General features: G+C 38.8%; 1 protein-coding gene across 1 annotated transcript; it reads left to right on the top strand.

Annotated features, from left to right (window-relative positions):
• Positions 1 to 421: 421 nt before the first annotated feature.
• LOC139124636 (zinc finger protein 23-like) lies at positions 422 to 10638 on the top strand. The gene is made up of 3 exons (XM_070690764.1): positions 422 to 642; positions 7192 to 7308; positions 7740 to 10638. Exons 1-3 carry the CDS (start codon positions 585 to 587, stop codon positions 10526 to 10528), a joined length of 2964 nt encoding a protein of 987 aa, XP_070546865.1. The 5' UTR covers positions 422 to 584; the 3' UTR covers positions 10529 to 10638.
• The last annotated feature ends 2919 nt before the right edge of the window (positions 10639 to 13557 follow it).

The raw sequence follows: 13557 nt of genomic DNA, 5'->3' as shown, positions 1-13557 counted from the left end.
CTGGGCTGGGCCATGGAGGTTTCCGCTGGACAGTCTGTCCGCACACCCGATCGTACATACTCATAGGTGGGAAGAGCACCGAGTATGCGATCGATTGATCGAGCAGGCTACCCAACCCAAGAATGACTGCCTGTGAGTGTGAGCCTCGCGACCTATCAGGGCAGACCTGTCGAGCGCCTGTGCAGGCTAGGCTGTGGCGGTATATGGTACACGATTAGCGATCTCTCTGCGAAAAGTGTGCGAAACACCAGTGACAGTTCTTAGTATGATTGACTTAACCACAGTATCTCCACGAGAGACCGACAAACCACCGGTCGCTTCATAGTTCGGCGTCCGTTCGTCCGTCGTCATGCGTCATTCGCTGTCGCAACTCAGAGGTCAAGATAAATCCAGCCAGGTTATTTTTACCTTTGACCCCGACAGCGCCCTCTAGGCAGACGCCACGGCATGCAGGCAGCGTTGTTGTTGTTGAGATCTAAACGCTTGCTTGGTCGAGAAATGAGCTGTTTGTCCGACATTCTATCGTCATGTTCGTCGTCGATTAACCAACAATAATATTAACCTAGTACAGCAAGGAAGCGGAAATGTCAGGAACGCACAACAAAGTCTCAATTCAGTCAATCTCGAAATTCGGCGGTGAAGGTGAGTCAGGTGTTCATTGTGAAGGGTTCCCAGACACTTCGCACCAAAACCACTTCGCACCATACCATCTCGTCCCATACCATTTCGCACCAACACCACTTCGCACCAAAACAACCTCGTACCAAAACCTCGTCGCCCCAAAAATCACGTCGCCCAAAACCATTGCGATCCGAAAAAAAAAACACGACTTAACTCCCCAATTTATCGGTAACCGTTAAAAGATGAAAATAACCAACCACTGCCAGTGAAGTTTTAATCACCTTTCTACCATCCCAGAACTGAAATCTTGAAATTGTACACATTTCGAGAAAATGACATCGCATCGTGCAATACCGCGCACGTACCATTTAGTAGTTTTTGTGTTTCCTTTATATATGGTATGGTTTCATGGAAGAATAAATGGTTCGTGGTAGCCAAGTTGCAGGTAAAAACAACGTTATGATACATCGTGACATCGATGTTTTAGGACGAGTTGACGGAACTATACGGTAAGCGAAGTGGTTTTAGTACGAGGTGGTACTTGGGGCGAAGTGGCGTTAGACGAGGTAGTACTTGGGACGAGGTGGTTTTGGTGCGAAATGGTTTTGGGACGAAGTTGTGTGGGGCGAACTGGTTTTGGTGCGAAGTGTCTGGACCCCGTTCATTGTGCAGTGTGCTGAGGGGTCAACTAAGCTGTTTTGTCTGCATGTAAAAATTACTAAAATACAAGTTTGAGCTCGAACATTTTGGAATTTGTCACATCACAGTCAAGCATTTCCTTACACTGTAGAGCTCCATGCTCACACCGCGTTAAGTATTGAAAGAGCTACAGTTCACGGGAAAAGCTGGGCTCGAGTCTCACAGATCTGCAAAACACCAAAAGGTTTCACAAGGTCGGATGAGATGGTGTTTTTGGCCTTGCAGCTAAAGCCAAAATAAGCGAAAACAAAATGCCCAGCACAATAATCGTTGGTATGCATTTACCTTACTACACAACATATTGCTCATGTGAAAAGAAGGATCGTGTTCTGTGGTTTCCCCGAATGAATAGGGTACGTTCTTCTGATTTCTCCGAAATTTTTGAGGTGGGACATTGTTATCAGAGGTCTAGACAATGGCATTCATCAACAGATCCTGCTATCATCCAAAGTGAATGGTATCGTACACATGGATTATTATGACCTGGGTGTGAGTGGCCAGTGTTTAAAATGGAATCATTCCAGTCCAGAGATTTAGCATGACAATCCGAATTTTTCTTAAAGCAGCAATCTGACAAAATAAATATGATTATGTAAAACCAGGCAACCATTGTTTTTTTGTTTACACAGCTGGGTATGTTTGCCTAAAGGAATAACACAACTGCCACACCCACCCAACCCCCCCCCCCCCCCCCCCCCCCCCCCCCCCCCGCCTCGCATTATTTATCAAGGGCCAGTTTCACAGTCAAACAGCTTTTTTGTTTTGGAAATATTAAAGAAGTGGAACATCCCCAACTAATGACATACCTACCATAGACAAAACATACCCTGCAACAAGTTACTGCAGTTACATGTAGTTGTGACTTATGTAACATTTTCTCTTGGTTTGTTTTCCAAAGTCATGAAATACCTCAACATTTTCTGTCAACTCAAATTGCATCAATCATGCATGAAACAGGTTATTAACTACAAGCTTTACTGTACTACTGTGCTGCACTGTGCTGTACTCTACTGTACTGAGGTTTAAAATTGATAAGATGGTAGCCTTAAGTTATGTCCAATTTCAATATCTGTGTCAGTTATTTGTATGTCACATAAAAGATGTGTTTTATGTTTTCTGTTTCTGTGAGGGACTCTCATCAGTCTCAAGTTACAGAATGGACAAGTATAATAATAAAATGCATAAAAGAGTCTATAGTAAACTTCCGCAACTGCTTCTGTGCCTCAGAGACATAGTCAGACTCAAACTTGTACAATTCTGTTATGATCTACTTCTTGTAGGGGCTCATACCGTCTTAGTTTTTCAAATATCAAAAATTTTATTTTTCTCAGTAGAATTAATACTGGGATGGTGGCCATTTTGAATTTTAAATATCCGTAAAGTATAGGTCATTTGTTTTAGTTACAAACTTTGCCCGGTGACTCCTGATTTTTATTTTTTATTTGCTAAGAGGATGGTTGAAGGTTCAGTCGAGGAAAGTTTGAGCAAAAATTTAAATTTTTCACTTTCAAGGCACATAAAAATTACAAAGTGCATTCTGCCATGTAGAGTCTGATATTTCAAAAAACATGGTTTTATGTGGGTTGCATATTTTGCATAGATTGAGCATTTCAAAACCTATTTCTAAGTTTTTGTTTCTGACAGTCAGTCACAAGTTACATCACATTGACTAGTCACATGATGTTAGTTCTTCGTTATATTTTGAAAGTTGTGTCCAGTTAATCAATTTGTTCAGAGAAGAAGCTGAAAACAAACCTGTCCCTCCAATAACCAAAGTCGCCTTTCTCTAGAAAGAGAATAACTCACAGTAAATGTTGAGAAGAGTCCATCAATTTCCTTTCAGTTTACCCACAGCAATGACTTTCAGAGAATTTCTGAAGAGTACCACAGCCGTAATGCAATGAGTGAATACTTTGATCTTTTAAACGATTGGACAAAGGGACAGCTCAATGGGTGTACTTCATCACTCGAATTGAGAATTGCTATTTTAAATGCAGCCTGTTCCCTTCCCCCAATTACTTGTAGTAAACCACAGTGGAGCCAGGAAGAACTAACAAACAAAAACCAAGCACACAAACAACAAATAAATGAACTAACAAAATATACAAACATACAAACAAGCGTACAAATACATGAACAAATAATAAACAAACATGCAAACATAAACAAACAATATCATGAATAAATAAACATACAAACAGATAAACATCTATTTATACTCTCTCTCTCTCTCTCTCTCCCCTCTCTCTCTCTCTCTCTCTCTCTCTCTCTCTCTCTCTCTCTCTCTCTCTCTATATATATACGAAGTATGCGGTTCAACTTGTCCGATACAAAGTGCTCAATACAAAAGTAGAGCGAGATATATCAGGGATGCTGGAGAATTGATTTTACAATGTCATCTCTACAACGTTGTTTCGTGAGTCGCGAAACTCACTCATCAGGAGACTAGACAGTCTAGTCTCCTGATGAGTGAGTTTCTAGTCTCCTGATGAGTGAGTTTCGCGACTCACAAAACAACGTTGTAAAGATGACATTGTAAATCAATTCTCCAGCATCCCTTATATATATATATAATATATATATATATATATATATATATATATATATATATCTAGCACCATTTTTGGCAAATTTATATCTACACAGGCATGAGTATGGAGTCATGTCAAAACTCATTCATACCGATATAGCTTGTGCTCGAAAATTTCATGGATGCGCACGATTCATTGATGACATATGTCTTCTAAATGAGGGTTGAGAGTTTTGTAGATCATACGAGCAAATATATCCTGCAGAGCTCACGTTGAAGTGTGAGCATAATGGACAACATGCTACATTTCTCGAATTGGACATATCTATAGTAGATAGTCTATAGAATATTCGTCTACAAACTCTTGACAAGCGCGATGATTTCAAGTTTTCTATAATGCCAGATCGCGAAAGTAACATCCCTTCATATATCTTTTATGGCACTGTATTGTCAGAATGTCTTCGCATTGCTCGTGCAACACTTCTAATAGAAGATTTTCTTCTAAGAGTTGCCAGCCTGTACAACAGGATGTTGTCTCAAGGAGGACAACAACCTAAAATTATCAGACAGTTTCATAAAGCTATGTTAAAAAAGACATCCTCAACTTTTTGAAAAATTCAATGTAACACTGAAAGACATTTATAACATAAGACTCAGAATAACTTAAGGTGTGGTGGTACCTGATCAGTACTGCTTGAGGAGCCAAGGCAGTCAACTGTATTGTTTTCAAATCCCCGAAATAGTCGCCTTGGTAAATTACTGATGAACACCTAGGAGATTTTGATGATGTTATTTCTTTGCTGTATATTAATTGTTATAAACTAATCCTGCTGATGTCATATCTTCATCATCATATGACACAACCATAGAGAACCCATAATGATCATTGCTTGCACTTGCATGACGTTACTTTATATCATTGCTGTATTTCTTTCCATCCGAGTGAATTTATACTGTTTAACTACTTTTGACTATATATATATGTAAGAGACAACAGTACTCTGCCAAGTCTAATTTCAACCATGTGGTTAGGTTTGGAGATGGCAGAGCTTAGAATGGTTGTCCAAATTATTTGGTAAGATGTGCAGTAATCATTGGACTCGGAGGCAAGTTCCAGTGACTGGCTGACATGTATGTGTCAATTGTACATGACTTTATGCTATTTATATTTTAGGGAGGTTCATCTGCAGCTAGGCGTATGGGACCCACACAACAGGTCTGTTGCTTTGCACAATATACGTCACAACATCCCTTGTGCATACAAAGGCGCGCTAGCATTGAATCTGACATTTAAAATTGCAGCTGAACCATAACTGGTGACTGTGGCTAAAGCAGTGTAAAGTCTTGCAGTGATTGGAAAGCTACCACATGCATCAAATCTGAATTTGCTCCACAACAACAATCGCTAAATTATAGCCATTGGTTGTATACAACCCATGGCTATAACTTAGCAAGCTGTCATAGGAAGAAATGCATGTCCTTTCTTATTTTGGAAAGATTAATTTCTAGTGCTGTTGTAAGCAAGGCAGAGCTTATCCAGTAAGTGGATGTGTGGTAGCACCCATTATACGTCGTCTGTTGTCAGATTCTTCAAAACAGCCAGTCCAATTCCTTTAATATTTGGAGTGTACAGGTTCCAAGGATAACCTTAATATGATTCGTCCAAATAGTGATGAAATATGCAAATTTATATTTTCGAGGCTAATTTTGCTATTTTGGGAAAAATCTTCTCCTTGATGGCTGATCTGACAGCTTTAACATTTGGTATAAAGGTCCATGGGGATGACCCAGTTAAGATTTGTTCAAATTGTGATGAAATATGCAAATTTGTGCTTTTTCATCAATTTTTGTCATTTTTGATCAAAAATCTTTAAAAGTCTTCAAAACTGTTGGTCATACAGCTTTTATATTTGAGATTTAGGTCTCTAGGGATAACCTATTTCGTGTTTGTTCAAATTATGCAGAAACATGCAAATTTGTATTTTTAAGGCAACTTTTGTCATTTTCAATCGAAAGTTTTCACACCGAAACTGCCTATTTTTTATATTTTGGAGACAGGGTCATAGTGATGGTCAAAATGTGATGTATTCAAATGTGGTGAAATCTACAATTTTGTATTTTGGGGCTATTTTTGCTATTTTTTGTCATTTTTTTCACAAAAATTGCTTGTCTGATAGCTTTGAAATTTAGTATATACAGCTATTCTTTTGAATTACCTCTATGTGATATATTGAAATTATAATGAAATTTGCAATTTTGTATTTTTAGGGTAATTTTTGCGATTTTTAGTCGAAAAATTTGTTTTTCAAGAACTAGAAGTGTGATAGCTTTGATATTTGGTAGACATTTTCCTAGGGATGATCTTAATTTGATATGTTTAAATTATTATGAAATCATTACCGTAGTTGTGTATTTTTGAAGCAATTTTTGCCATTTTTTGTCAGGACATCCTGAAAAATGTCCACCTACCAGTACATGTGTCACAAATACATCCATGGCCACTTTAGTGTTGATCAAGGCTACTTGATACAGACAGAAATTCTGCTTGTTTAAAGACAAAACAGGCCCTGTCAAGGGATTTAAATGAGAGCTAACGATTGGCACTCTGATACCACTTCCATTCATGAAAGCCTCTACTGGATAATTAGTTTATTGAGGCAACACACTTTTATGAGCTCACTGCTATAGCATCAAGTAAAATTGTACCCGGTATGTCCCATGCAGACAGTGTGTCTGGGGAAATTGAAATAAACAAGACTTGTACATGGACCAGTGCATGCTAATATTACATTGTATCTCAATCTTGAACACAGGGTGCCAATCGTAAACTCTCATTTACAACCCCCGACAGAGCTAGTTTTGCCTTTGTACAAGCAGAATTTCTGTCTGTATCAAGTAGCCTTGATCAACGCTAAAGTGGCCACGGGTGTAGTTACAGTAAGCTCTACATAACACAGTGGAGCTCTATCGACTGTAGGTCACTTGTTTCCTGCAATGTTATGTTTTGGTATCCTACTATTTAGAAGTAACTGACACATTTTCTGCTGGACTTAAGCTGTTTTCCGTGTATGGTTTGCTGTCAAACTACAATAACTAACATTTCATATAAAGCCAACACACCATCTTTGCTTTGACAATGCATCTTTAATCACCAACAAGTGCCAATACAGAACCAAGGATTGAGGACTTCTACCTTCAGTATGTTTATGTTTTACATTGTTGAAATTAGAGTACCAATACTCATCCAAGCCAACAATACAGTTTTGTGCGTATTACTGTACACTTACACATTAACAGCTGAGATTATGTTGATTGTAACTTTATTTGTTGTCTTTTTCTAGTTGATGAAGTTTGCAACACCAGTTGTTCTGAAAGGAAGAAAACAATGATTAAGCGTCTGCAAGAAAAAAACGCAGAATTGTTAAATAAATGGAAAGATGACACCCTCACATCAGAAGGTAAGTGAAGTATTCACCATTCTGCTGAACTTTCCCTGGGCAAATTCCTAACTAAGTTAGTTACAATACATGTCTGACTCAAGAATTAAACACCCATCATATGAATTTTTGCACATATTGTAAAACTATGCTTCGAAAAATATATGATGTTAGCAGATCTGAGCACATGTACAGCACATGTAGGGGAACATTGCGTGCCTCTTTATCCTAAACATAGTAATTTTGCTGGAACCAAGAATATCCTGTGATGTTGACAGGTGAAAATATCCGACTGTAATGTTTACAGACCTGGCACAGCATAATGTGACTAACCTTTTGCATAACATCAATAGCTAATATAAGTTCAGATGAATTTCATAAAAACTATGAAAAATGCAATTATAAACTACCACACGAGAGAATGACATTATTTGTGTTTTTAAATCCAACAGATAAAACGGAGATTTTGAATTTTCTAGTACAAACTGGAACCATTCTTGTAAAGACAGAAACAGGCGATAATTTAGAGGGAAAGGATTACAATGAGATTGCAGATGGATCAGCTGAGACTACTGTGAAAAAGGAAAGTTCAGGAATGCCGGCAGAAAGAGAACCTTCATCAGGTCTTTGTGATAGAAGTGATCCCCCAGGTCACTCCAAGATAGCCAATGGTGAGGCATCTGAAATGTCTGTTAAGATTGGAGGAGACCAGCGTACTGGTATCTGCTGTGCCAGTGAATTTAGCTTCAATGACATTGCTAACCGCAGCGGACAGCCTGTTTTGATCCCTAGTTTCAGAAGAAGCAGTGATACATCTTGTAACCTCAGGGATGCACAAAAACAAAAACAAAAAAGAAAACTTAATATCACATTCAACGATGACATGATCCCGACAAATTCTCACGCATTAACAAATCAAGATGACAGTTGTGACAAGAGTGAAAATCGAGACAGAGAAATAGTGCCACCCAGAGATGGTATGAAGGCTATCTCTATTACATCACAGCCAACCAATAGTCCTGTCCAGAAGGTTCTTCCACCTGGAGGAGTGTCTTTCAATGGGAATACAAACAACAGTGCAGAAAACAATGGAGCTGTACCACTGTCTTATCAAGCTCAACAGCCACCAGTGTGCATGCCATTAATGAACTCTCCAATTATAGCAACTTTCATAATGGCTGGTCCACAGACTAACAGCAATATAGGTGTTAACATTCAGCAAAGTAACACTGTTGGAATACCTTGTGATCCACTTGTTGTAACTGGTAGCACACCTGGGCTTAACTATCCTTTACCTTCACAACAGCACATTGTGCCAGTCCTGGTGGGAAATCAAATTGTTCCTGTCGCTCTCAACAGTCTACCATTACTGAACCCCCAATCACAGGCTGTCCACACCAAGTTGAATGTTCCTGGCCCAGTGGGGATTCCCCTTCCACCACAACCATGGCAAATGTTACCCCAACATATTGCTGGGTTTCAACTTGGAGTTCCAGGTCCCTCTTTGACACAGGGACTGTCAACAAGAACCATAGAAGACAAGGGGACAAGTAGCCATAAAGAACTCCAGCAAGACACTGAAATATCTCCTTCATCGCAGATGTCAACCAAGGAAAATGGTGACGGCGTTAATAACCAAGAAAAAGAACCAGATCTTGGCGCTTCCATGGAGTCCAAAGAGATTGTAACATCCTTTGAAAATAAGTATAATATCACTATAGTGACAGAGGAGACAATTGCCAAACCCCAAGACTTTGAAAATAATCTTGTAGACAGAGCTTCAAAAAAGACTGATACATCACAAAACCTGAAGGAAAATGAGACAATACTAAATGACTCTGAAAAAGCAGATCAGGTGATGAGTGCTCTAATTGCAGATGTTTTTATTGATCATGTCAGCCCAGATCGTCTGGTGTATGCCATCGAAAGATCATTGCCGGCAGAGGGACTGGAGTGTGCTGTAGAGCACTGTGGTGAGACTTTCTTGAGCCGGCAAGCATTGGCATGTCACGTGACAAAAAGACACACAATCAGTAAATATCAATGTGAAATTTGCCATGGGGATATTGAACACAGCGAACTCTCGAAACATATGAATGGACATGCTAAATGCGATAAACGGTACACAGCTGGTGTCTATGATCGTAGCGTGTCTGAAAAAGAAATAAGAGTTATGAGATTACATGGCAATGTAGAACATTTCTCACTAGTCGGTGCCTTCCTTCCACCAGAGTGGTTTGATTCCAGTTTACCTGAGGACGTGTTGAGCCCTAAACCGTGTAACTGTGGCCATGTGATTTCAAATTTGGCGTATTTTGTGTCACATTGCATGAGCAAACATCCAGACAGTGTGTTCAAGTGCAAGGTGTGTGGAGAAACTGTCTCCTTTTCTACCCTGTTTGAGCACATGAAACAACACAAGGATGTCAAGTCATACAAGTGTGATGTCTGCAACCATCTCTTTCCGTCCCAACACAAGTTCTGGAGTCACAGGAAGATGCATGTGAAACACAAAATGTTTCAGTGCCAAGAATGCGACAATGTCTTTGCGTCCAACTATGTGTTGAAGTGTCACATGCGAAAGCACACAGGAATATACCCAGTGTATTGTGACATCTGTGGCAAGGGCTTCCACAAACAACACCAGCTGAAACGGCACAAGCCAACGCATAGTACAGAGAAGGCCTATAAATGTGAAATCTGCAATACCAGAGTCAAGAATGCCGAATCAGTAAGAAGGCATATGAAAATCCACACAGGAGACAGACCATTCCCTTGTGAAATCTGTGGAAAGAATTTCATTACCAAGGGGGCAGTGCGCAAACATATGTTGGTCCACTCGGACGTGCGACCGTTCCTGTGCGAGGAGTGTGGTAGCACATTTCAGACAAATCTACGGCTTAAACAACATCTGCGGAGCCATACTGGTATAAAGCCTTTCAAGTGTGAGGAATGCGACAAAGTCTTTGCATGGAAGACAGATCTGACCCGACACATGGATTCGCACAGCGGAAGGAAGGAATATATGTGTGACCTTTGCGGGAAAACATACCGACGTCCGGAAGCACTGAGGATTCATCAGCGGTTGCACACAGACGAGAGACCGTATAAATGCGATAATTGTGGCAAAGGTTTTAACCAGAAGGTCCAGCTTCAATTGCATGAAAGAAACGGAACATGCTTGTCTCAGAAACCTTCCGGCAAATGTAAGAACTTTGCTAGAAAAGAAGCCCTTGCGTGAAATAAAACCTCGTCGCCTGCCAAGGTCCACAGGCCAACTGGAAATGAATAGTTGAAAATATATTATTTCCATAAGTATAAACATTAATAAATCATAAATAGAAATATTTATATCGCATAACGGAGTTAGTATTTTATCAGGATTGACCTTCCTTTCTGCAGAGCAGCACTCGATAAAATCGCTGTAATGTGTATGAGATATGTATGACATGGGCAGGCAGCCAGGACATCCAATATACAAGGAGTACTGGTATATGAAAGGGGAAGGTGGCCAGCTTACACAGCCAGTCCTCTCTACACGGCTTTGAAAACTCTTTTTACTCGCTCCTACCATTTAAATCGATGTATCTTCACTGCATTATTGATGGTTGATAAGCTGGCCATCAGATCTGCCCTGTTAGGCCCTTCTTAATTGTCGCCTTGTAAAGCTATTGCTCTTAAATGTTGTACTAAGTCAGAAAATGGTGCAGAATTGAGATTATCCTTGAGGATGTTTTACATTTATCGGACATGTTAAAACAGACACAGCTGGAGATGATGCCATCAGTACACTTCTTTGTATGGTTACTTGTAACATTTAAACATTCTAGTTGACACACAATGGGAAAGTGATCTGAATCTATTCTGGGCAGAACCTCAAAGTTATTCAAAAAAGAAAACAATTGCGCAGAGATAATTACCTAATCAGCAATGCTATAACCATTTGCAGTAACATGTTACATTTTCTGAATTGTCATTGGTCGTTCTACCGTTAACAATATGCAAATCAAAATTCTTGCAGATGTTCAGCAAATGTTGGCCAGAGTCTTTGAAATTTCTATGAAGTTGAAAGTGGGATAGCATCTTTAATGTACATAGCAAGTTTCATCAACTTTGGTCAAGTCAATTCAGATATATATCCCTAATTAGGAAAGTTCATTAAATATGCAAAATAGGAATCGCTGAAGTTCAAAATGGTTAATGACTTTCAACAATGTTAAATCATAGCATCTTCAATATACGTACCAAGTTTTGTCAATTTTGATTGAGTCAATTCAGATATATATCCCTAGTTAGGAAAGTTCACTAACTATGTGCATCAGCAATTATGTATCATATCGCCCCTTAATACCTTTCACGGCTGATATATCTTGGTGTGATCAAGATTTATAGCAAATCTCATCAAGTTGTGTGCAGACGTTCTCAATGTTTATACATTTTTTGTTCTAAAATCATTAATTATGCAAATGAGCAAAAAGTAAGCAAAAGCTAATCAGTTCTTGCCATTTGCAAACTGATTTTATGTACCAGATTTGATTCTGATCTGATGAGCTGTTTTTTAGATATCGGGCACACAGACAGCCAGACAGACACAAACACACACACAGATAGACATCGCTGTGACATTAGCTCATGTGTGTGAACATGTGAGCTAAAAAGCAGATGTCTGGCCATGGATGATACAGGTGAATTTCCTCTTTCCATTTTGTCAAGAGTTGGTAGATCAGAGGAGAACATAACACGTATGCACATTCAAATGAATGAGGCATACCTGAAGAACACTAATCGCAATTTTTGTGTGCAAATAGTTAGGTTTTCTTAGAGACCCTTCCAAGGCCTTTTTTGAAGGAAGTAGAACCCCTATGATGGTGTTGATTTGTGTAATTTAACCCCCTATAATAATATTTTATCTGTGAAATTTAGAATGCAAAGGATATGTTGATCTGTGAAATTATTCAGTGTGGCCAAATCACCTTTACTGTGTGAAGCTTCACAAGTACATGAAGTCTCGCCTCTTAGTAGTCGTCTGTTATCGCAGACTTGTGCACCATACTGTTGAAAAAAATATTCGTTTTTTTGTTTTGGTGACCATGTGTTGACCGCACATTCACGTCTGTTCTCCAAAGAGCAGCACAACTGACAAATCACATTGCTGTGAAGATAGGGACGTACTGGTTTTGATGAAGAGGTAATGTAACTTGTAGAAAATATGCCTTTAAGTTCAGGGCATTAGTGTATCTTTACATAGTCACGTCATAGGGTGATCTGTTTGACGCGGAGAGTAATTGAGAGTTAATGACAACTTCCCTTTAATTTTTCATTAATACACTGTACACACATTAAAGGGCCAGTAACTGTTACTTATGATGATTTTCTGAGTTTTTCTTTTTGACAGTCAACTACTGGTACAGTGTCTTGTTTTTCTCCTCAAAGCATGTTGAGATACACAGTATTCAGCTTGTTAAATCAGTCTGTACATGTGTAGACTGCATTGTTATTGTTAGCAAGTGAATTCTGATCTGAACTAGAATTTGAATGTGAACAAGAACACTGCACTTTTACACATATACAGGCTGTGTTGACAAGCTAAGTAGTAGGTATTACAACGTGCTGTAAGGAGTAGAACAAGAACTTGGAATTGACTCACCAAGCAAAAAGAGTGAAAAAGGTTACTAAAGTTACAGCTATTGGCCATTCAATATGAGAATTGCTTATTATGATGTCGTAGTGGGACAAAACACAATCTGAACCATTCCTGTACTGAAAATACAACAATAATATTCGAAATGACGCTGAACATAAATCCTACCACAGGGAATCCAGGCTGCTAGTTATCAGTTTTAATAAAAAAATGAGTTATTATTACATAAAGTACTCTTCCCTATAAAAATAATAATAATTTTCATATTTTTATTAAAATTAATAATGAGACTTATGTAGCAGTTGGATGAAACGGTTTGAATTTTCACTGCATGATGATGATAATAATGATAATTTCCATATTTTTTTGAAAATTAATAACTAGGAGCCTTGCGTAAAGGTTGGCGAATCTTGTTTTGAATTTTTGCTGCATGATGATGATGATAATGATAATAATTTTTCATATTTTTTATGAAAATTAATAACTAGGAACCTGGATTCCCTGTGATACCAGCTTAGACAGTGTTTGTTACCGTAATAGATGAAGACAGTGATAGCAAATTGTTATGATTAAATGTACCATAAAAGCTTTAATAATTCAACCGCAGAGAAATGTAAACCTGAAGTAGC

The sequence above is a fragment of the Ptychodera flava genome (assembly GCF_041260155.1).
Source record: "Ptychodera flava strain L36383 chromosome 23 unlocalized genomic scaffold, AS_Pfla_20210202 Scaffold_24__1_contigs__length_23054250_pilon, whole genome shotgun sequence".
In the NCBI taxonomy this organism is placed as follows: domain Eukaryota; kingdom Metazoa; phylum Hemichordata; class Enteropneusta; family Ptychoderidae; genus Ptychodera; species Ptychodera flava.
The sequence above is the reverse complement of the archived record's forward strand: the minus strand, read 5'-3'. Positions and strand labels throughout refer to the sequence as shown.

Excerpts from the sequence above, each read along its gene's own strand:
- LOC139124636 (XM_070690764.1), top strand. The coding sequence starts at position 585 with ATGTCAGGAACGCACAACAAAGTCTCAATTCAGTCAATCTCGAAATTC. Across the intron at positions 643-7,191 it reads CTCGAAATTCGGCGGTGAAG|TTGATGAAGTTTGCAACACC; the intron begins GTGAGTCAGGTG and ends GTCTTTTTCTAG. Across the intron at positions 7,309-7,739 it reads TGACACCCTCACATCAGAAG|ATAAAACGGAGATTTTGAAT; the intron begins GTAAGTGAAGTA and ends TAAATCCAACAG.